The 19,922-nt window shown below is 34.6% G+C and overlaps 3 protein-coding genes across 7 annotated transcripts; 1 reads left to right on the forward strand and 2 right to left on the reverse strand.

Moving 5' to 3' along the window:
• The first annotated feature begins 119 nt into the window (after positions 1-119).
• On the forward strand, positions 120-2,943 carry LOC129294645 (GTP-binding nuclear protein Ran1A). The gene is made up of 8 exons (XM_054933092.1): positions 120-242; positions 415-484; positions 905-961; positions 1,050-1,167; positions 1,658-1,747; positions 1,843-2,022; positions 2,120-2,197; positions 2,472-2,943. The coding sequence occupies exons 1-8, from the start codon at positions 240-242 to the stop codon at positions 2,539-2,541; spliced, it is 666 nt and encodes a 221-aa protein (XP_054789067.1). The 5' UTR covers positions 120-239; the 3' UTR covers positions 2,542-2,943.
• Positions 2,944-9,571: 6,628 nt separating this feature from the next.
• LOC129294464 (uncharacterized) lies at positions 9,572-13,341 on the reverse strand. Of its 4 annotated transcripts, XR_008589396.1 has the most exons (5): positions 13,137-13,341; positions 11,850-12,275; positions 10,168-11,495; positions 10,029-10,082; positions 9,572-9,915 (listed from the first exon to the last, which is right to left on the reverse strand). XR_008589396.1 is itself a non-coding variant. In XM_054932860.1 (3 exons), the coding sequence occupies exons 2-3, from the start codon at positions 12,246-12,248 to the stop codon at positions 10,740-10,742; spliced, it is 1,155 nt and encodes a 384-aa protein (XP_054788835.1). In that variant the 5' UTR covers positions 12,249-12,275; positions 13,137-13,341; the 3' UTR covers positions 9,572-10,739. The 4 variants fall into 4 exon arrangements, 1 of the variants encoding a protein (XP_054788835.1); XR_008589395.1 differs by having other exon boundaries at positions 9,572-10,082; XR_008589394.1 differs by having other exon boundaries at positions 10,029-11,495.
• Positions 13,342-15,148: 1,807 nt separating this feature from the next.
• On the reverse strand, positions 15,149-19,340 carry LOC129294099 (tRNA (cytosine(38)-C(5))-methyltransferase 2). 2 transcript variants are annotated; one of them, XM_054932231.1, is made up of 10 exons: positions 19,139-19,340; positions 18,940-19,050; positions 18,589-18,682; positions 18,393-18,511; positions 18,167-18,229; positions 17,012-17,369; positions 16,785-16,879; positions 15,977-16,039; positions 15,747-15,811; positions 15,149-15,531 (listed from the first exon to the last, which is right to left on the reverse strand). In XM_054932231.1, exons 1-10 carry the CDS (start codon positions 19,232-19,234, stop codon positions 15,453-15,455), a joined length of 1,143 nt encoding a protein of 380 aa, XP_054788206.1. In that variant the 5' UTR covers positions 19,235-19,340; the 3' UTR covers positions 15,149-15,452. The 2 variants fall into 2 exon arrangements, with proteins under 2 accessions (XP_054788206.1, XP_054788205.1); XM_054932230.1 differs by having other exon boundaries at positions 18,167-18,289.
• Positions 19,341-19,922: the final 582 nt, after the last annotated feature.

The following is a 19,922-nucleotide window of genomic DNA, read 5'->3' on the forward strand; positions in this document are numbered from 1 at the left end:
CATTTCCCATTTTCCATTCCCCAAGGTGAACAATTCAAATTCGCGGAGGAGATTTAATCGGACGGTGGAGATTGCTGCGTCAGCTTGACGCTTGACTAGGCCTCTCCCAGACTTGAAACCCTCCCCTTTGTTTTTTTGACCAAATTGAAACCCTCCCTTATAAGCCAACACATTGTTCTACACTCTTCCAAGTTCAAAAAATTGTCTCAATCCTGCTTGCTTCGCTGCATTCCTCTGCCATGGTACGTATCTTTCTTCCTTTTGTCCTTTCACTTCAAAACCTATTTGTGCTCTCTCTGGTTTGTTGTGAATTTTTTTCCCGTTCCTGCGTAACTCAACCGATTTCATTTCCCAATCGAATCAGCAATCCTTCCTTGACGAGGTTTATTTGGTCTTACTGCTACCTTGATGCAGGCTTTGCCGAACCAGCAAATTGTTGATTATCCCAGCTTCAAGCTCGTAATCGTTGGTGATGGTGGAACTGGTGCGTTTGACATCTGTACATTTCATTTTTCTTTCATGCATCTCTGTGGTTTATTAGGGCTTCGTGGTGTACTTTTATTTTGAATCGATTCCGGTGAAATATGGCAACCCTACCTCTTCATGTTGTCATCTGGCGTACACGTTGAGCTTCAATGTTTTTAGTAGCACAGCTCTTTGGCGGTTAGGGTCCGGGTGAATGTCTTCCAACGCCAAAGTAGTGTTTTGTAAACCTACGCGTGTACCGATCAGTTTGCTAAGAAGTTTAGTACTCTGTGTGCCTTCGTATCACTGTGACGGTTGTATAAGTCTCTGGGTTGGGGATTGATGAATGCATTTACAATTTACAATTGCTTTAAAACTCCTAGTCATACACGAGGCCGTTGGCTGTTTGGTTTTAATGGACTTCTCTTGAATAATGCAGGCAAGACGACGTTCGTGAAGAGGCATCTAACTGGAGAATTTGAGAAGAAATATGAACGTAAAATTTATGATTGCATATGTTAACTGCGGGCGCTGGCGGTTCTCGTCAATCTTGATTTTGACTCAGTTTTGTGTCCTGCAAACAGCTACCATTGGGGTAGAAGTCCATCCCTTGGATTTTTTCACAAACTGTGGGAAGATTCGATTCTACTGCTGGGATACAGCTGGACAAGAGAAATTTGGTGGTCTCAGAGATGGATATTAGTGAGTTTATCTATAAAGCTTATTTCAGTTTCGTTTGCAAATTTTTCCTCATTTGATATGTCCACCTGGTATGCTGTGGCAATATAGGGGACAGAATTTTATTGTGAACATATGAATTTCTCTATAATGATGCATAGTTCTTCTGTTTGGCTCACGCAAAATTTTATTCATGTATGATTGATTGTAATGGCTTTGATTTTGGCTTTTATGTCCTATGGCAACTGTGAACTGCCTCCCTGATTAGGTTCCCACTTTTTTAGCATTTCCATTTCTTGAATGAAAGTTCTACCTCACTTGGACGATTATCCTAATTTGATAAGTTAATTAGTTTAATGTGTTTTGGTTTATCTACTGCAAACAAATTTGCTTTTGTAGGTACTAATTGTACAGTGACAATTGACATGCATGAAAAAAAAAGACGAGTTCTCAAATTTTTTGATGATATATTTGCTTTGTCTTGTTTTATAAGACATGGTGTTCCATGATGCAGTATCCATGGGCAATGTGCAATTATCATGTTTGATGTTACCGCACGACTGACTTACAAAAATGTCCCCACTTGGCATCGTGATCTTTGCCGGTCAGTAATTGGAACCCATAAACCTTTTAGCTTTCAGTAGTAATGATAACCTACATCATTAATATCTCATGGATAGTCTGTGCTTGCAATTTCAGGGTCTGTGAAAACATCCCAATTGTTCTTTGTGGCAACAAGGTTGACGTAAAGAACAGGCAGGTGAAAGCAAAGCAAGTTACTTTCCACCGGAAGAAGAATTTGCAGTACTATGAGATTTCAGCAAAGAGTAACTACAATTTTGAGAAGCCTTTCCTGTACCTTGCCAGGAAACTTGCTGGGTTAGTTGCCACTGTCTTCTAATACAGACATCAAATTCGATTTATTTTGTCCAGAATTTGTGTAACTTATCTGTTGCCTTTCGCATCATTTTTGCAGTGATCCTAATTTGCACTTCGTAGAATCTCCTGCCTTGGCTCCACCGGAAGTTCAGATTGATCTGGCTGCACAGCAACAGTAATTTCTCGTGCAATTCTATTGATTATGAAAATTTTAAGCTATGATTGTGCTCCCATAATTTAGCGGTAAGGTAGCAATTTTTCTGAAGAACTATCTGGCCGATTGTGCCTCACAGGCTAGTTGGGAATTACAGTAGCTAGATTTATATATGCGGCTAAAAGAAATTAACCCACTAAACTTCCAACTAATGTCGTGTTTTTGGAACTCTTTTCATCCTCAAAATGCTGTGTTCTTGGTAGTTTGCTGAATTTCTACATTGTTGGTGTTGCAGGCACGAGGCAGAGCTTGCTCAAGCTGCTATTCAACCCCTTCCAGACGACGACGACGACGCATTTGAGTAAAATTCGCGTCCAATACTGCGGAGCATATTTTCATAGACTTGGCGTCTGTGAAACTTTCTCCATACACGCTGCTATTTGTGTATGATGCTAAGATATATGTTTTTTTGGGTTTGTACCATTGATATTTGAGGGTATGAAATTTACCTTTTGATTTTTTTTTTATCTTAAAAACAAAATTTAGCATCACATCAGCCATATTCCTGGAAGTTTATTGGCTAGATCTCGCTATCGATTGAACGGATGTACAGCCAAACCCTTGTTCTGTTATGGGGAACACGCGGATATTTGTGCACGAAGGTTGAGTACATTGCGGGATGTGAGCCTTATGTTAGCTGACATTGTGTTGCCCAAAATAGTACTTCCCCGTCTTTCATTTTTTTTTAATAACCACCTTCGTACTTACCCGTCTTGAGCACAATACATTTGTAGTTTTGTTGTATTTTTAATATGGCCTTGCATTTGCATATTTATTCTTAACTAAGAAGGCATGCATGAGGAAATGCTTTGGAAATTTTTGAAAAGGATACTTCTGGAAACCACCCCCCCCCTTTCACAGGCCAAAAATAAAAACGTGTAAAAATGTTCTTTATGTTGGGACCGCAATTTTGCTGTAAAGGTTAGGTAGGACAGACATTTATCTCGTTTTAAATTTTTAGGGATCAATGGCTGGAGAGAATGTGTGGTAATATAGTTATTCTGTGACTGTCATCAGGACGGTTAGTGAGTGCCCTACCCATGCCCTGCAGGACATGGGGGTAAACTTCTGCAGGACATGGGAGTAAACTTAGTGACTCAGTTCGGCGTGAAAATCTCTTGGATTCCAGAAGATTTTGCCGCTACTTGTCCATGGAGCCTCTCTGTTAAGGGATTAAAGGTTAACATTGCTCTTGAACGGTGCATAAAAGATTATAAATTAGTTTAAATTTAACTTAAAATTAATTTTATCTCTTAGCTTCCAAAAATTTGCTGATTGTGTCTGATGTTGAGTGATACATTATTCTTGTCACATGGGTTCGCATTTAAATTGTTTAATATTTTTTATTATAAAATATTGTATATTGGGTCCTAATATTTTATTTTTTTTATAACATAAAAATCTCTCTTCCTCCTCCATCCATCTCCGTCTCTATCTCTCCATCTCACCCTCTTCTTATTGAACTTATGGCTTGTTGGTGGGAGCATGTTGGCTTTACTTTGTTGTAAGTCATGAATTCAGTTCTGCAAGAGAGAGAAGTGAAGCACTCTCCCTTCCAATTCACTTACCTTGGTTTAATCAAGCAAGAGGGATGACAACCAAAGTAAAGCAACCCGAGCAAGAGAGAGAAGCATGAAGTTGAGAGAAAGTATGTTGATGATATTAACCTGGTTGATGAACCTGATGGAGAGAGAGTGGCAGAAGAGAGAGAAGATAAAGAAGATGAGGGTGAAGTATTTGAGAGCCATTATGAACTCGTCATGAGCTCCATACATAGCAACATTGAGCGGCTTCTTCATATTGTACATGCTAACTTGCAAATGCAGCTTTATCCTAAATAAATTGCAAATTGAGGGAATATCATTATTATCATGTAAGTTTTGCCATGGATGCTCAACCTTGCTAACCAAATGCACCCTCTCTCCTCTCCTCCTCTCTTTCTCCGTCTCTCCCCTTTCCCTCTCTCTACAATCGTCTTCTCTTCTTCATCATCTTCTCATCTCTTTCTTTCACTGTCCTTCTTATCCTTTAATAGGTATAAGCATTAGGATGTCCAAGAAGATCACAGCCACTATCAAAAACTGTGACAAGCTAACTCAACTCTTCAATATTGTTACCTTCTTGCAACAGCTTAGTTAGGCTGATCTTGGGGTGGCTCTCATCCATAAGCGACACGTACATGCATGAAGGTGGGTTAGGTTGATCTTAAGGTAGCTCGTCCTAGAATGTGGAGGGTGAAAAGGTGATCAGAGTTGAAACTAAAGCTGAGTTGGAGTTTAGAGAGGTGGAAGAAAAGGAGGAGGAAGTCTTGGTCGAACAATGGAGAGAGAGAGAGAGAGAGAAGGGGGGTAAGAGAAGGTGTAAGAGAAGAATTTTTTAAATTATTAAAAAATATAGAAAATATTAGTGGGGTCCATAAGGCAATATTTTATACTCTCTCTATTCTAAATTATAAGACATTTTTTGATAGCTTTGTCGTTCCAAAATATAAAACATATTAAGAAAATTAAAGTTTTATTAAATAGGCTTATTTTAATATTATCCTCTCTCTCTCTCTCCCTCTCTCTATTTAATACTAATTAAGTGTAAATTTAATTATAGTAAATGAAGGGTGTTTTTAAATTTTTATATTTTTATTTTGAAAAATTAAAATTCTTAGTGTATTTAATGAAGTTTATTGGTATGTGAGATTTTGTTTAAAAATGTCTTATAATTTAGGATAAAATAAGTAATAAATAAATATTAAAAAATTAAATGTGGGCCCAACTAACCAAAAAAATTAACTGTACAAAGGGCAAGGTGATAAATTTAAAAATCTTAATGGTTAAGGAGATATAAATGACTCATAATTAAATTTAGGGTCACTTTCTTAACTAGTTAAAAGGCAAAATTCACCCTTAATCATTTGTTAAATATATCTAAAATATTACTAGCCAACTATAAAGATCTTGATCTTAATTGCAACATATTAGTAGTCAATCTCCTATACAGTAATCAATTTTTTATATTAAAATGGTTAATTTTAATGTCACTTGTCAATGATATATTAATAAATTTAGCATAAGGAATTGACAACTTTTAGCATGGAAAATTGACAACTAATCTTAGAATACTTACAAGTGATTAGTTGTCAATTTCCAATATAAATTTTTTTATATAAAAAATAGGAAAAATTATATTTAAATTCCATTTAACACGATTAATTATTTTTAAATCTATTGATATTTGAACTTACAAGAATGACAATACAATAATTCGTTATCAACTCACCATAATTCACTTTTATCCTGTGACCATAGGGAGATAATATTTTTATTTTTTTAGAGTGTATTTTATTAATGTATTTCAAAAATTAATTACAATTAAAGTTCATTGTACTTTAGGGTCATCTATGCTTTCATGGGATTCTTTGGGAATTAGAATTTATGTGATTTTCCCTAAAATATTTAGTCATATAATTAATTTTTTTTAAAATAAAATGTTATACCTTAGGAACTGAAAAAGATTGATGAGAATATGATAAGAAAATTCCCATGAAATATAAGAATCCCAGATGGGTCTAATCGTTAAGAAGTTTTAAGGTTCTTCTCTGGGATTAAATTTTTTTAACAAAATTACCAAACTGACCCTCAATCCAGCTCCCTCGTCCGATTCCCCTCTCCTCCCTTCCTCTCTCTGAAACCATCCACACCGTGACGGCGTCGCTCGGTGCTCGGTCCATAACTGAGCTTCTTCAATCGAGCAGTTGTCTTGTTTGAAATGGACCGCTTCTTGATGTCCATCTCTCTTCACGACGTACATCTCTCACGAACCACAGGTAAGCATTTCTCTAAAGAATTTCTTCGAACAGGTTAAGCGCACAAGTTGGACAAGAAGATTAGGTGCCAATATATAGTAGATATGGCGGGTGAGGCATGGGTTTCAAATTTGGAAATTAAAGGGTTAAATGCTCCAGTAAGCTTCCTCTGGAAGTTTGACATTTGAACTTTTCTTCCCAGATTGTCCGGCATATCAGAAGCTGTTGGTGGTGTCGCAGGTAGGTTGTGGTGATGAGACGAAGGAGCAGGCAACATACCTTCATCGTAGCCATTAGAGGAAAAAGCTAAAATCACTTTGGTCACTGTTAAGAGCGAGCTGTGGTTTGGTTTTTGGTAATAGGTGTGGAGTTGGACCGAGGGTTAATTTGGTAGTTTTGTAAAAATAATAATAATAATAATAATAATAATAATTCCAGAGAAGTTTCTTGGCTCGTCAGAGTAAATAAGCCATTTTAAAGGATTCAAATGAGATTATCTTATTTTGTGGGTGCTTTTCTATCATTATCTCAAGATTGATATAGCCTGAAAGATTGTAATGGGTGCAAAAGCATGTGAAAAGCATTTGATTAGATGCTCATAAATTCAGTAAAAAGTAAGAAAAAAAATTAAGAAATTCATTTATGCCTTGTGTGAATTAATGAGGATTTGAAGAATTTAAATTTAAACTAAATTTTTCATTACATAAAAGTTTATAAATTTAAATTTGATATCAAATTATACTTTCTTTATAATTTTAATTTTTTCTTACATCCTAATCCTTTGAAATTTTAATTATTTCAAACACTTATTCTCTTCTCATTTTTATTATTGATACTTCTATGACATTCATATCTCTTCTCATCTTATGTCAATTAAAAATAGTAATAAACTCTCAATTTTCAAATTTTCATGAATCTCAATTCATCTCTTTTTCTTTTTTTTTTTAGCAAACAATTCATCTCTTTTTCATTCAAAAATTTTTAAACTATCAAAAGAAAAAAGTTTAATGACATGAATTTCAAATGTGAGATTTAAAAAGCAATATTTTAATTCTAAAATTTAAATTTAAATCTATCAATCCAAACGCTACCTTAAATTATTGAATGAGACTTTCCAATAAAAAAATATATTTATGCTATGTTTGGATGTATTTGGATTTGAATTTGGATGTGAATTTGAGCCAAATTCATTGTTTAGATAATTAAAAATGTATGGGTTTAAATTTAACTCAAATCCAAATCAAATTTTATTTTTATCTTTTTATAATTTGAAATCCTTTCTAAATCATATTATTTCAAATCATGCCTCAATCAATTTGTAATTTGACTGGCCTGTCGATGACATTAAAGAAGACTAGATCACCAGTTGTGACCAAGATCAAACCATGCCATGTCAATATGGGTTGAGCTACCACTGCCAACTTAGCTTAGGCCACCATCACCAACCAAAATCTAGCGACCGACTTTCACTTGGACAAACAGCTAGTGCTAATTGGGACTAGACTGCGGGCGACGACTAGGACTGGCCCACCAACTTTCACCAAGACCGAACCACTTCTTGTGACCAGGATTGAATGGCAAAGTTCCATGGAGACTGTACCGCTAGCAACAACTGGGATTAAATGGCCAACTTTCATGGAGACCAAACTGCCGACACCAACTAGGATAAAACCTCCAATGCTAATCGAGACTCATCAACCGCCTGTCATTGGGATTTAACAATCAAATCCCAACATGACAAGGACCGATGGCTTCAGCCAAGGCCAGATTGGCGACCTCAATTGAGACCAATTTGTCAATAATCTAGTCTTATTTGAGATTGTCAATCCAGTCTCAGTCAAAATTGCTGGTCCCAATCATAATGGGAGCCAACTGTCAGATTTTAGTTGCAAGCAGCTATCTAGTCCTTGTTAACACTTGCAGTCCTACCCAAATCACTACCAACAATCCTGTCCCAATTATTGCCCACGATCCAATATCGAGGATGTCGACTATTCGATCTCAGTTGTCACCTATGGTAAAATCTCAAGGAAGTCTATCGTTCAATCCTAGTTGATGTTGGCAATCCGATCCCTGTGAAAATCAACCGCCCGGACCTCCAACGTTATCTAAGTTACTTTTAAATTTAAATATAAAATATAAAATATTATTTAAGATCCAAATAAAGAATTTTAAAATTATAATTTAAAATTTTTTATAGCATTCAAACAAAAAATATGAGATTTTAAATTTAAATTCTCAACTAAAATTTACCCATCTAAATACAAACTTAAAGAATTGATTATTAATAGAATACAATAACATAATACCATCCATGCAACTAACTTCATTCAATGGAATAAGGCTATGATCATTGTCATATGAATATATGCATTTTACAATATACATTTGTAAATCTAGAAAACTTGGCTAGGAGTTAACCTCCTATAGATAGAATGTCACTTGTTCAATTCCACTTATAACCTCATGCTATTAATGCCTACCCACCAATTCATTTTACCAAAAAAAAAAAATCTAGGAATTGACAGTCAAAGGACTCGAATCCCTTTCATCTGAGACAACGTGGACTTAAGTGGGACATATACCCATATCATACTTTAATGACAATGTGGACTTAAAAGTGGAGCATATAATTAAAAAAACATCTAAGAACAGAAGAGAAAATATTACGTTGCATGGCCCTGACTCGTCAACCATACCCCATAACCATCGAAGTCGCCGACCCAAATCGTTTGTTTGGGCGAAGGGGCCAAATCAATTTTGCAAATGCCAGAATCGGACCGCCAAGTGGACTTTTGCGGGCGTCTTTAAGCCAATCTACAGATTCCGCTTGCTAGATTCTTACGCGTGTTACCAAAGCCACGATCGGTATTGCAGACCTTTCAAACTCACGTGTGGCAAATTATTCCCAAAGGGTACAAAATAAGTAGATAACATTTATCATATACGAGTAAATCCTTATCTACTTGTCTGCCTAATGATTTGCAGACAATGGATGGTTCAGCAGAAAAGTGCTACAACACCTCGCTCGCTTTTTCGGAATCTGAATCTTCCCTGGCAAAATTGGTAACATCTCTCCGCATCGAGGGCCAAAACGACGTAGTATGGAATCAATTCGCTAAGTCCCGCAGCATTTTTTTGGGTCCGAGTTTAACAGCATTTAAAGGTCTAATTTCGGATCAGTCATGAAGCAATTAGATGATACGCGCATTTCGAGGAAGCCATTTGATGATATAAAAAGATGAAGCAAAAACATCAGAAATAAATGAGAGGATGAGTAATTGATTTTGTGAGGTTGTAAACAACGGTTAAGATCAATTTAGACTAATTTAACAGTGAATTTCATATTGGATGCAGAGGGGTAGAACCAATTTTGGCAGCAGAGGTTCAGATTCCCTCGCGGTTCACATTAAGTAATCACTTAAACAATTTTCACAAACAAAAAAAAAAACAATTTTCACAAGCCAAAAAAAAAAACCCGAAAATCAATGTTGGAATATGATCTATGTCAGTCAATTCCAACATGTCAGGATCAGAGCTGCAAAAGGTAAGCCTTTCAAAAATTTTCGCATACTTCAATTAATACTAAAGCAGATTCTAAGTTCTAACTTTAGAATCAGGCCATTAGTAAAGAATATCTATAAAAACCTTAACGCATCCAACAAGCCTACACCTAAGACATTAGTATTACCATAAAAATACCAAAAGCCCAACATCACAAGGCTTTTCAATTATCAGGATAGAGTATGCCATTTCCAGGAACATAATCCACCTGACAAGCGAGAACTAGACTTCCATGTCACGGTTATATCACAGCAGCTATTAGGAAGTTCATGTTTGACTTGACACAGCAAGTGTCCTTTCTAACCATACCTGAAATGGACTATATATTTCAAACAGAAACGAGGATAGCACACACTGGTCAGAAATTTGTCATTCGTAACAAAATTAGTAATAGATGTCATCAACTAATTTGCCAGGAGAAAAGTGGCAAACCTAGCATCATGTTTAACCTTTGGAAGCAAGGCATGCAGGCCTCCAACACTGGCCCTGGAAAATGTAGTCGATTCATCAATAGTTAAAAAGCAAAACTTCTGGTGCGCTATCAAATAGACAGCAAATCAAGTTTACCCACATCATGTAAGCTGCCATATTTTGTGCTGCACTACATAGACTAGTCGCAGTCCTTGATCATTGACTGGTTATACAGAGTTTAACTATCATAGAATGATATAGAAGTGCAGAAAGAAACCAACAAGGATTAAGCACAGAATCTGACATAAAGACATCATAATTGAAGTATCGCATCTGACGTGTTTACAGTGCCACAGCCCAACTCAAGCAGTGAGGATTCTCAAAGCAAAGAAAAAAAAGCTTTTCAACATTGTGATAAAATTATTGTCATAGCATCAAACAGCTATCAAAGAAACAATTAGATGAATCCCGCGTAGCTGCAGCAAATCATTCCAGATGTACCAGTTCACAACTATATTATCATTTAAATAATGAAAAGTATCACTTAAATCTCAAATAGCTTCTCAAAAAAAGAGTAGGGAACTTCACAGCTTGTAATAATTCACAATAATTCTAGTAACAATTACAAGATGAATACCAAGATTATGGTCTTCTTATTTGAGCCTTACAATGCTGTACATAGATCAGAACATAATATAAACTATCCTATGCTAACATTGCTTGCAGAAATTATTAAAAACGCTGACCAGAAGAAACTAAGTTCCTTATCTCCAACAAGTGTTCATCATTTGAAATATGGAGTGAAATACGAAGATTAGTCAATAATGCTTCTTGTTCCCAAGTTAGGGGACCTGAAGCAAACATAGCTTTTAGAGTACTGCAATAAGCATGCAACTCTAACCTATGAATTCTGGCTGCTATATCCTCTTTTGGATAAAGGGAACATTTTTCTTCCTCACCTCCAACATCTAAAGACTCTGCATCGCTACAAAGACTATCTGCATCTTGGCAAAGACCTGCTAACATATCACTAGAGAATTTGTTTGGGCCGCTACTTATCACACTACAACTGCCAACTGAACAAATATCACTACAAGAATCATTAGAATCACTGATTCTTTCAAGACAATGTGACGTACCATTATTAGGGTTCACCATCGCCATTTCATTATATTGATTTGTTCCATTATTAAAGGAAGCAAGCATGCATTTTTCACCCATATGTTCACTTGGGTAAGAACCAGCATCTACCTTTTCAAGCACTTCCTCATTCATAACAGCTCTCATTTTTCTTGGATAAGTATCAATGAAAGAGGAGCAATAAGGAGACACTCTCTTCAATGACGTGGATGACACTAGATAAGACTCCCGCAGCCCACTTCCATCCACTATGGGAAAACAATCATTTCTAGCTTGAGGAACTTCAGGTTTCATCTTATAACTGTTAAAGCTCAAATTCTTGCCAGACTTCCCAACTCTAGAATTTCCCTGCAGTGAAGGTAAGGGCACAAATAATCAGCACAAGGCATAGCATCAAATTTCAGAGTGATCATGAAATATTTCAAATTTAAACTGACTCAAGCAAGATAACAATTGTATTGTTTAAAAAGTTGCTCTATTGAATGAATGTCATTTCCATTTAAAGCAGCATCCACTTATAAATAATAATACTATAATCAATACCTAACTTTCATTATGAATTAGATAGATTTAAACAGAATAAAACTGCCAAAAGTTTTCAATACTCAAATAGATAAATACAAAGTTTAGAGAAAATCATGCGGTAATACTCTTGATAATAAAAAAACAAATCATAAGCAAATTAATCAGATAGAAATCTACCTTCCGCATCATAATCCATTGGTTGTCTTGCCAACATTGGCGTGCCCTTATGTTAAACTTGTGAACTCTTAACTCCTTGCAGGATCCTAGCAGCCTCACCAAATAAATGTCTTCACTGATAAACTTTGAAACAACAGCCACTTTCCAGCAACCAGCATGATTGACCTCAACAACATCATCAGCTGACCAACTATCAGCGCATTTTACAAGAGGGGGAGAAGGCCTGATAGATTTCTTTGGAACCTTCTCCACCATGGCCTCATTAGTCAAGCTAGAACAGTTATACTGGACACTATAAGTGTGCCCATTACCAGAGATAATCTCAGCACAACGCCATTGCCCATAAGGCGCCTCACAATAACTCAGGACCTCAACTTTTGTTCCCCTTTTGAATCTCATAATGACAACTTTAAATCAACTTGAAACCTGTAAAAATCCATAATATATCTTAGCCTCAAAGATTAATCTTACAATCATGGATGACATTCAAGGACAAAGAAGCTGGCTTGTTTGGCTCCAAAAAAGTATAAGAAAATTTTCCGAGTATAAAATAACAAGTAAAAGGAAATAATTTTAAAAACAGTTTTTACACTGTCTGTAGTCAATTTACCCAAAAAAATGATATGAAGAGGCGCATGTATTGAATCATTATGCTGGTGCTAAGTTATAAAAAAAATGCTCATATATAATATTTTCATTGGAGAAAATATAGCAAATAACTAAAAAAAATTACATAACTCTTGCCTTAAATAATAGACAGACAAGACACATTCAGGGGAGAATGAGTTCGTTACTACCCAAAAACTTATTTAATTGAAAGTGTATCCACCCGTAAATTTTGCGATGAGAGACACATAAAAAATTACCACAATCATATTGACAAAACATGAGTAGAATGATTAAATCGCTATTTTATTAATCTTTTTCACTGATTCACTGTAGAAAAAATAAATAAACATAAAAACCCTAGAAATACATGATTTACACAGTATTGATACGAAAAATTACAAAAGGGGAAGGGGGTAATAAACCTTAGGCCAATATAACGGAAACAGTGCCCTAAAAAATTCCAGAATCCATAACGATCAGAATAAAAAAGTAAACAGATTAAGAACTCATATGAGAGGATCATACGGAGAAGATCGAAATAAAAATTAATTAGCGCAATAATGCAACCAAGAGAATTGAAATTATCATCAAAATAATAACAAACAAAATAAAAATGCAAAATCAGAAAACGATCTGAATAGTAAACATGAAAATAAAATTAAAAACGTTGATACCGACCTTCCTCGACTATGGTCAATATCAGATCGCTTGAACTCTTGATCGTAATATCGAAGTGTTTCCCCCAACGACAATATTGCTTAAGGGATTGAAATTCGATTCGGATGAATGCCAGAAAGATTAGGGTTTCTGTAATTAAAAAGTAAAGTAAAAACAGTTTATAATTATTCTGAATAAGGGGAATAAAAGGGCGGATGGGCCGCAGAAATTGTACCCACACCTTACTGGGCCCGTATTGCGGGGTTTGAATATTAGATCAACTTATACATTTCCAAGAAAAGCGCTGCATATACTGTTCTTTTTCTTAGGATATTCTTATCTTACAAGCTCAACGCATTCTTTTTCTTTTTTATTTTTATATGTATGTTTAACGTTTTGTTCATATGATTAACGCACATTTGTTTAAACTTAAATAGTTTAGAGATTTTACCAAAAATAATTTATTCTGTAGATATTTTATAAAAAAATAAAATTATTTTATATTTACGTTCACACAAAAAATATTTATGCAGTGATTTTCAAATTTTATGATACATCTCCATATTTTTATGAACATATCCCCCCATCATTCGAAATTTATTTAAATATTTTTTGAAATATAAAAATTATATTTCTTCGTATCTTGATAATTTTTAAAAGTCAAAACAAATATTGTAAAAAATTCTCAAAATTGATTTATAAAAATTAATGATGCTTCTTAAATAGCTTTTTTTTTAAACCAGAAATATTATTTTTTATTGATAATTAATAATTTATACTCTCATGAGCTTTTTTTTTTTTGGTAGAAACTCTCGTGAGCATTTTTTTTTTTTTTGGTGGAAACTCTCATGAGCAATTTAATGGGACTTGCATTAAACTCCTCCTGTAACTGCCCCCAAAAAAAAATGAAAAAAAAGAAGCCCTCCTATGACTTTTGGAAATAAAAAATATATACATGCATGTACGATCTCATGATTGAACTTTTTTTTTTTTATAAACTTGATATTGATATTAATATGGTACAGTTAAACATTTTGACCGAAATATAGTTTTGAATTCTGATTGAAATAAAATGAAACTGTTTTATTTGTATATTTGATTGAAATAAAGTTAACGTTGCTTATTAAAAAAAAAAAAATTGACGTTCGAATTAACAGAAATGCGAGAAGCAGACCATACCCCTGATGGAAAAGTGTTGAAATAAAAGCGAAATAGTTGTTAGCCAAAACCATAAAAATTGTCTTCAATGCTCTGTTTTTTGGGGCTAAATTCTTCAATTCTCGTTTTAAATCAAGGAAATTATATTTATTATGATAATGTGGATCTAACACATATTGAAATTTTTTTTAATTCTTTTTTTTTATTTGGAACCGCCTTCCTTTATCAAACCTTACTTTCCAGTTCAGTAAAATTTAATTTAGAGGACGAATGCCATACCATTTATAACTATAAATAGTGCCATTAATAATGCACGCATTAATCTTTTTCACTTAACAAATGAATTAAATCCAAAATCAATCTGATAAAAAAAAATCCAAAGTCGATGCTTTGGACATGCCAAATATTTTTTTTTTAATATAAGGAAAAGAAACCTTGTAAAAGTTACAAAAATCAAATCATATCAAGTTCCAAGAGGATTCAGCATTCTATAAGCAGTTGATTAAAAATAATAAAATTTAAATTATCTTAAAATACTTGATATGCAAGCTTATCAACACATTCATTAGCTTTTTTGAAGACATAATTAAAAACAACCATCCAATCTTTCATTACAAACTCCCTAATATGTTGTATAAAAGAAAGGGCTTCTATAAAATCAGTGTGGATATTAATTTTTGTAAATTTTGCACTCATCTGGACATGCCAAATTTAGCTAGCTTCTTCGAACCAATTACACTACCATTTGGATATGACAAGGGAGACATATAATTTAATTAAAAATAAAAAATACAACGTTTATAATACATCTTCATTATTCAACAAATTATCGATTGTGAAGGATAGGAGTACTCGAAATCGATAAACAAATGATATAATAAAATACTAACAGTAAATTTCTTGGTATCGGGCCACGCATTCACAAAATACTACAGCACACATGACTAATAATACGTTAGACAGTCTTGACAAACGGTCACAAGAACTACATTATAAATTGAATTGTGTGGTAAAGGAAGGCCAAACACACCTAAGACTTCATTTTCGCGACTGAAACAAAAAGAACCTACAGCGTTTTCAAAGATGACCAAGTTCTATAATCACATCACCATGCAAAATTTTGTGTGACGGGCGTGGACGAGAAAACCGAATCCGCTTAGCATATGATGTGGTCGAATATCACGAAGGATTCGTGAAAAGATAGCGTAGTAAGGGAGCAACAACTGCTATACTTAAACTGTTCCCGAGCAAAGCATACCTGTGCAGAACAACACAGTTTATTGGCATAAATGAAAACACGGGCAATAGATCGTGGCTGTCGTGTCCATTGGCACAGCTGTCTCCCCGTTTAATTATTCTAGATATCTTGAAATACCATGACTAGAACAACGACAAGGGTCGACAACACCAATATCCAGGTTCTTCCAAACAGAACAGGCAAAAATAAGAGTTTAAACTAAAAAAATGGCATACCTCTGCCTAAGACTTAGGTGCTGTGGAAATTGAAAATCTTCGGGGAAAGAATGTAGATTTGCAACCTAGTTATAGAATTGCAATGCCTCGCATGTTAGAATTATGCACTGAAATTAAGCTAAGTTTACCAAAAATACATTCATGCATGTGAGCAAATAGGGATAGACACCAGTAAATTTAGTCTGTACTGAAATTCTAGGTAATGATGCGACAAAGGTATACTCATTCACCTCCCTTGGGGTAAAATATCTAAGGCACAGTTCCTTCAGTGATGTTTTGTCCTTCCTCTCCGGCTGCATATTAGAAAATTTTAGTTATGGTGGAGGGAAGCAAGAAGCGTGATTCTAATATCCACAGAACCAATAACAAAATTGTATGAAAGGAAAGCAGATAGTATTCAGGGTTTGAGGGGTGTAGGAAAATTTGTTCCAGTGGAATGAAAAATAAGACTAGTTATTTACTTGTTTGTAATTGTTTTATTTCCAAAAAAAAAAAATCTCCAAGTGTGTTTGTGTGTAATAAAAGCTATAACAAGTTACATTATTCAAGTGACTCGTTCTTCAAACTCTGCAATGCATGGAAAGACAAGTCAAGTGGAGGGTGAAAAAGTGAATGAGAAGAAATACAATCAATTGCTCCATTACGTTGATCTTAGACCTCATACTCGACCGTATGTCTACCACCAAATCTGGTTTGATTTGATTTTTTTTTTTTTTTTTGGGTAATTTACTGATATGTGCCGCCTCCCCCCCCCCCCCCGGTTTTTTTTTGCCATTTTGGTTGTGTGACTGACAGTATAGAATAACTAGTGTCATACGTACCACCTCTCTGGCATTGACCAGTTCAGTCAGCCACAATAGATCATATCCAAATCAGAAAATTTTTAAGAAAGCTAAAAACATTATTGGTAAATAGTAAAGGTTTTGAACAAATTTAATACTTGGAGAACAAAATGAAACCAAAAAACAAGGGACAAGAATGAAATTTTGGCAAACTTGCGGACTTAAACTTGGATTTTGACCAAACTGGAAGCAATACCTGGACAGTTGCCAAAAGTGATCCAGTTCCCTTCACATATCTGTAATAACTTTTTGTAAAACAACAGCAGCGCTTTGAATCAGAATAGACAATATCTAAACCCTTTTAAGGAAAAGGAGGCCAAGACTTGATATTGACCAATATTAATTTAAAAAAATAAAATGCATAATGCTCAGATTATAACAGTGAATTTACATGCGGCAACTAATTAATGAGGCCATGGATACCCATAGCACTTCCCCATCGTTCTATCAAGCTCAAAGGAACAGAATACTGGTCTAAAGAGGCTCTGTTGAGAACTTCCCCAGCATATTCACGAACATCACGTTTCTCCAAACTTGTAACAGAATCTCCGGGTAAATCAGTGACCAGTGATGCAGATTCAACGTCTGTATCATTGCCAGGATTCTTCAATTCAAGAAATTGTTCAATTGGCTGACAAGATTGCAACAACTTATCCCAGTCCTTTTGCGACAAAACATATTCATCAGTCACTGTATCTTCATGCTCAAATAATGGTCTGGGAGATTGAATCGGTATGCTGTTCTGACGTTCTTTTACAAGGGATGAAGGTCTTCTTTTCGCCTTAAAAATTATTTGAATAGGGCCAATAATTATGAAAAAAGATTCATGAAAAATATCTAGGTCTTCAAATAAAAAGAAACTTAAAGGAAAACAGAAGAATAGTTGATTCTGCTTCTGCCCTAACATCTGTAAAATGTAACATGAGAAAAACACAATTTGCATGTCAAGTGATTAACAAGAACTTTGACCATCACATCAAAGTGCGGAAAAGCACGCATAAACAACATCAACCAACTCATGAAAACATTGCAAGTTTACACAGTCACCGCCCCACCAAACAAGGTGTTCAATCCCATTCTTTAATGGAATCAAAACATTCTGTTTTATAAGATCAGATATTTGTTTAAGATAATTGCATGTGCAATTTTCAGTACTACAATATCTTCTTCAAAACAGATCCTTGTCCTTGAACAAAAATTTTATCCTCGCTATTATATAATTTTTGTCCATACAGCAATTAATATCATTGAACTAAGGACAAAGTATCAAACAACATCTCAAATAGAAAGCGCTTTGCTCTATATTGTAGATGACAAGGATCAGACAAAGCTTTGTTTTTTATTAGTCAGACCATAGAACAAAAGATTTTACAATGGATTTTACTCAATTGAGGACCCAACAATCAAATATTTCATTTTGTAGGCACAACTGTGAGAGATCACAAATATGTAATCATATCCAAAACTTTATAGCCTTTTGCCAGTTGACTGCTCATTGGTCAATAATATAAAATACATCCTAAATCTTTAAAGAAAACATACGGATCAAATAATTTGCCAAGCATTAAGAGAGCCTACCAGACAAAAATAACGCGGCCTCGAGTAGGGGATTCCAAATTGTAATGGGCTCAAAATGAACTCCTGAGAGACAAAATTTGTTTTTTCCAATATTTCAATCATTTTTGCATGCGTATCAGATGTCTGAAACCAATGGGGAAGGGAGGGGAGACACAAAAGAAAGAAGAATGAGTGAAAGAAATTGGTAAAGAAATTAAGTAAGACTAATTGAATCAAATGAACAAACCTCAAATCCAACAACGTTTTCCACAAATAACATGCTTGGAGGATGCTTTAATAATGGCATAAGTTCAAGAATCTGAAGAAAGGAGAATGCCCGAGTATCACCAGTGTCCTTCTGGAGACCTAATTTCAAGATGCTTAAGGAATTCTTTGTTGTAGAACAAAATAAACCCTGAAATTAGAAGGACAAAGAATTCCACCTTGTCTAGTGTAAGGTTGGCAAGGAGGAGAAAGAAGCCATGCATCTGCTCCGTATCCATCCAGATTGGTAGCCGTCAGGCTTTGAATATTTCCCTGCCAGTCGTAGAAAAACAAAACCAATCAAACCCACGCTCCCAAAACAAATAAATATATGAATAAAAGAGGCTCATTGGCAAATCTTTGTTGCTTTTAGCAGCTTCTGCCTAGCTTAAATAAAGCTTGAAATTAACCAAATATCCCAATACGGGAGCTAAGTCCAACAGAAGCACGCAACAAAGGTAAATCATACTTATGAACTACTGTTCCCAAAAACAGGCCGCGTTCCTGAACACAAGGCTTAGGTAACAGACCTGAAAAGGACGATGACCAAAATTATGCTCGTAAACATCATTGGCTCTGTCGTTAATTTCAAATGCTTCCACAACTTCTGCATTCACGCCTGATTTCTTCAGCGAGTATCTCTAAACAGTACAACACAAAATTCAATCGAAAAACAACAGTTAAAAGATGAAATATAATAAATTAAAAAAATCATTAGGGTTAGCGTACCATGCCGCCAATCCCACTGTAAAATTCAAGAACCCTCCAACGCTCATTTCCAAAGCCAGGGGAGGCCTTTTCCATTCCGGTGAGTCCGTTAATCATGGTTTCCAGAATCCGGAGTCGGATTGGCCAAGTAGTTGATGGCACTGAGCTGCGGGGCAAAAACAACACAGCATCCAATCATCCGGCGGCAACCTTCTTCTGGTGGCGCGACGGTGCTGGAAGAAAATTAAAATTAAAAATTTAAATATAATTCGTTGATTAATTTTGAAAAAATGAAGGGAGAATTACAGCAGGTCCCATGCACAAAAAAATTAATTATTATAAGATTTATAAATAATCAAACTAAACTATATTAATGATGATGAATTTTGTAATAATTAATCTTTTTATATGAAACTTTAATATAATTCTCACAAAAATTAATCTTTTCCTCTTTTAACTTTTAATTCACTTATAACTCAATTTCTCAATTATGATTCACTTCTATTTAATCCCTTAACTTTTGATTCACTTATAACCTAATCCTTATTTTTAAATTTTTTTTAAAATATTTTTATTAAATAAATGAGATAAAATAAATGCTTATGTCTTACTATTAAATAGCCTCTTCTTACTCTTTAATATGGGATCTAAACTGATATAAAAAAATAAAAGTAACAAAAGTTGAGAGATTGAATCATAAATGAATTAAAAGTTAAGAGATTGAATTATAGACAAGTCAAAAGTTGAGAGACTAAATCATAACAGATCATAATTGAAAAATTAAGTTGCAGAAGAATTAAAAATT

This window comes from Prosopis cineraria, unplaced genomic scaffold (assembly GCF_029017545.1).
Source record: "Prosopis cineraria cultivar Desert tree isolate PC_DT_omini unplaced genomic scaffold, ASM2901754v1 PC15, whole genome shotgun sequence".
NCBI classification, from domain to species: Eukaryota; Viridiplantae; Streptophyta; class Magnoliopsida; order Fabales; family Fabaceae; genus Prosopis; species Prosopis cineraria.

Excerpts from the sequence above, each read along its gene's own strand:
- LOC129294645 (XM_054933092.1), top strand. Across the intron at positions 1,748-1,842 it reads TGGCATCGTGATCTTTGCCG|GGTCTGTGAAAACATCCCAA; the intron begins GTCAGTAATTGG and ends TTGCAATTTCAG. Across the intron at positions 2,198-2,471 it reads GATCTGGCTGCACAGCAACA|GCACGAGGCAGAGCTTGCTC; the intron begins GTAATTTCTCGT and ends TTGGTGTTGCAG.
- LOC129294464 (XM_054932860.1), bottom strand. The coding sequence starts at position 12,248 with ATGAGATTCAAAAGGGGAACAAAAGTTGAGGTCCTGAGTTATTGTGAG. Across the intron at positions 11,496-11,849 it reads AATGGATTATGATGCGGAAG|GGAAATTCTAGAGTTGGGAA; the intron begins GTAGATTTCTAT and ends CCTTCACTGCAG.
- LOC129294099 (XM_054932230.1), bottom strand. The coding sequence starts at position 19,234 with ATGATTAACGGACTCACCGGAATGGAAAAGGCCTCCCCTGGCTTTGGA. Across the intron at positions 16,880-17,011 it reads ACGATGGGGAAGTGCTATGG|ATATTGTCTATTCTGATTCA; the intron begins GTATCCATGGCC and ends AAAAGGGTTTAG. Across the intron at positions 15,812-15,976 it reads GATATTTTACCCCAAGGGAG|GTTGCAAATCTACATTCTTT; the intron begins GTGAATGAGTAT and ends TTCTATAACTAG.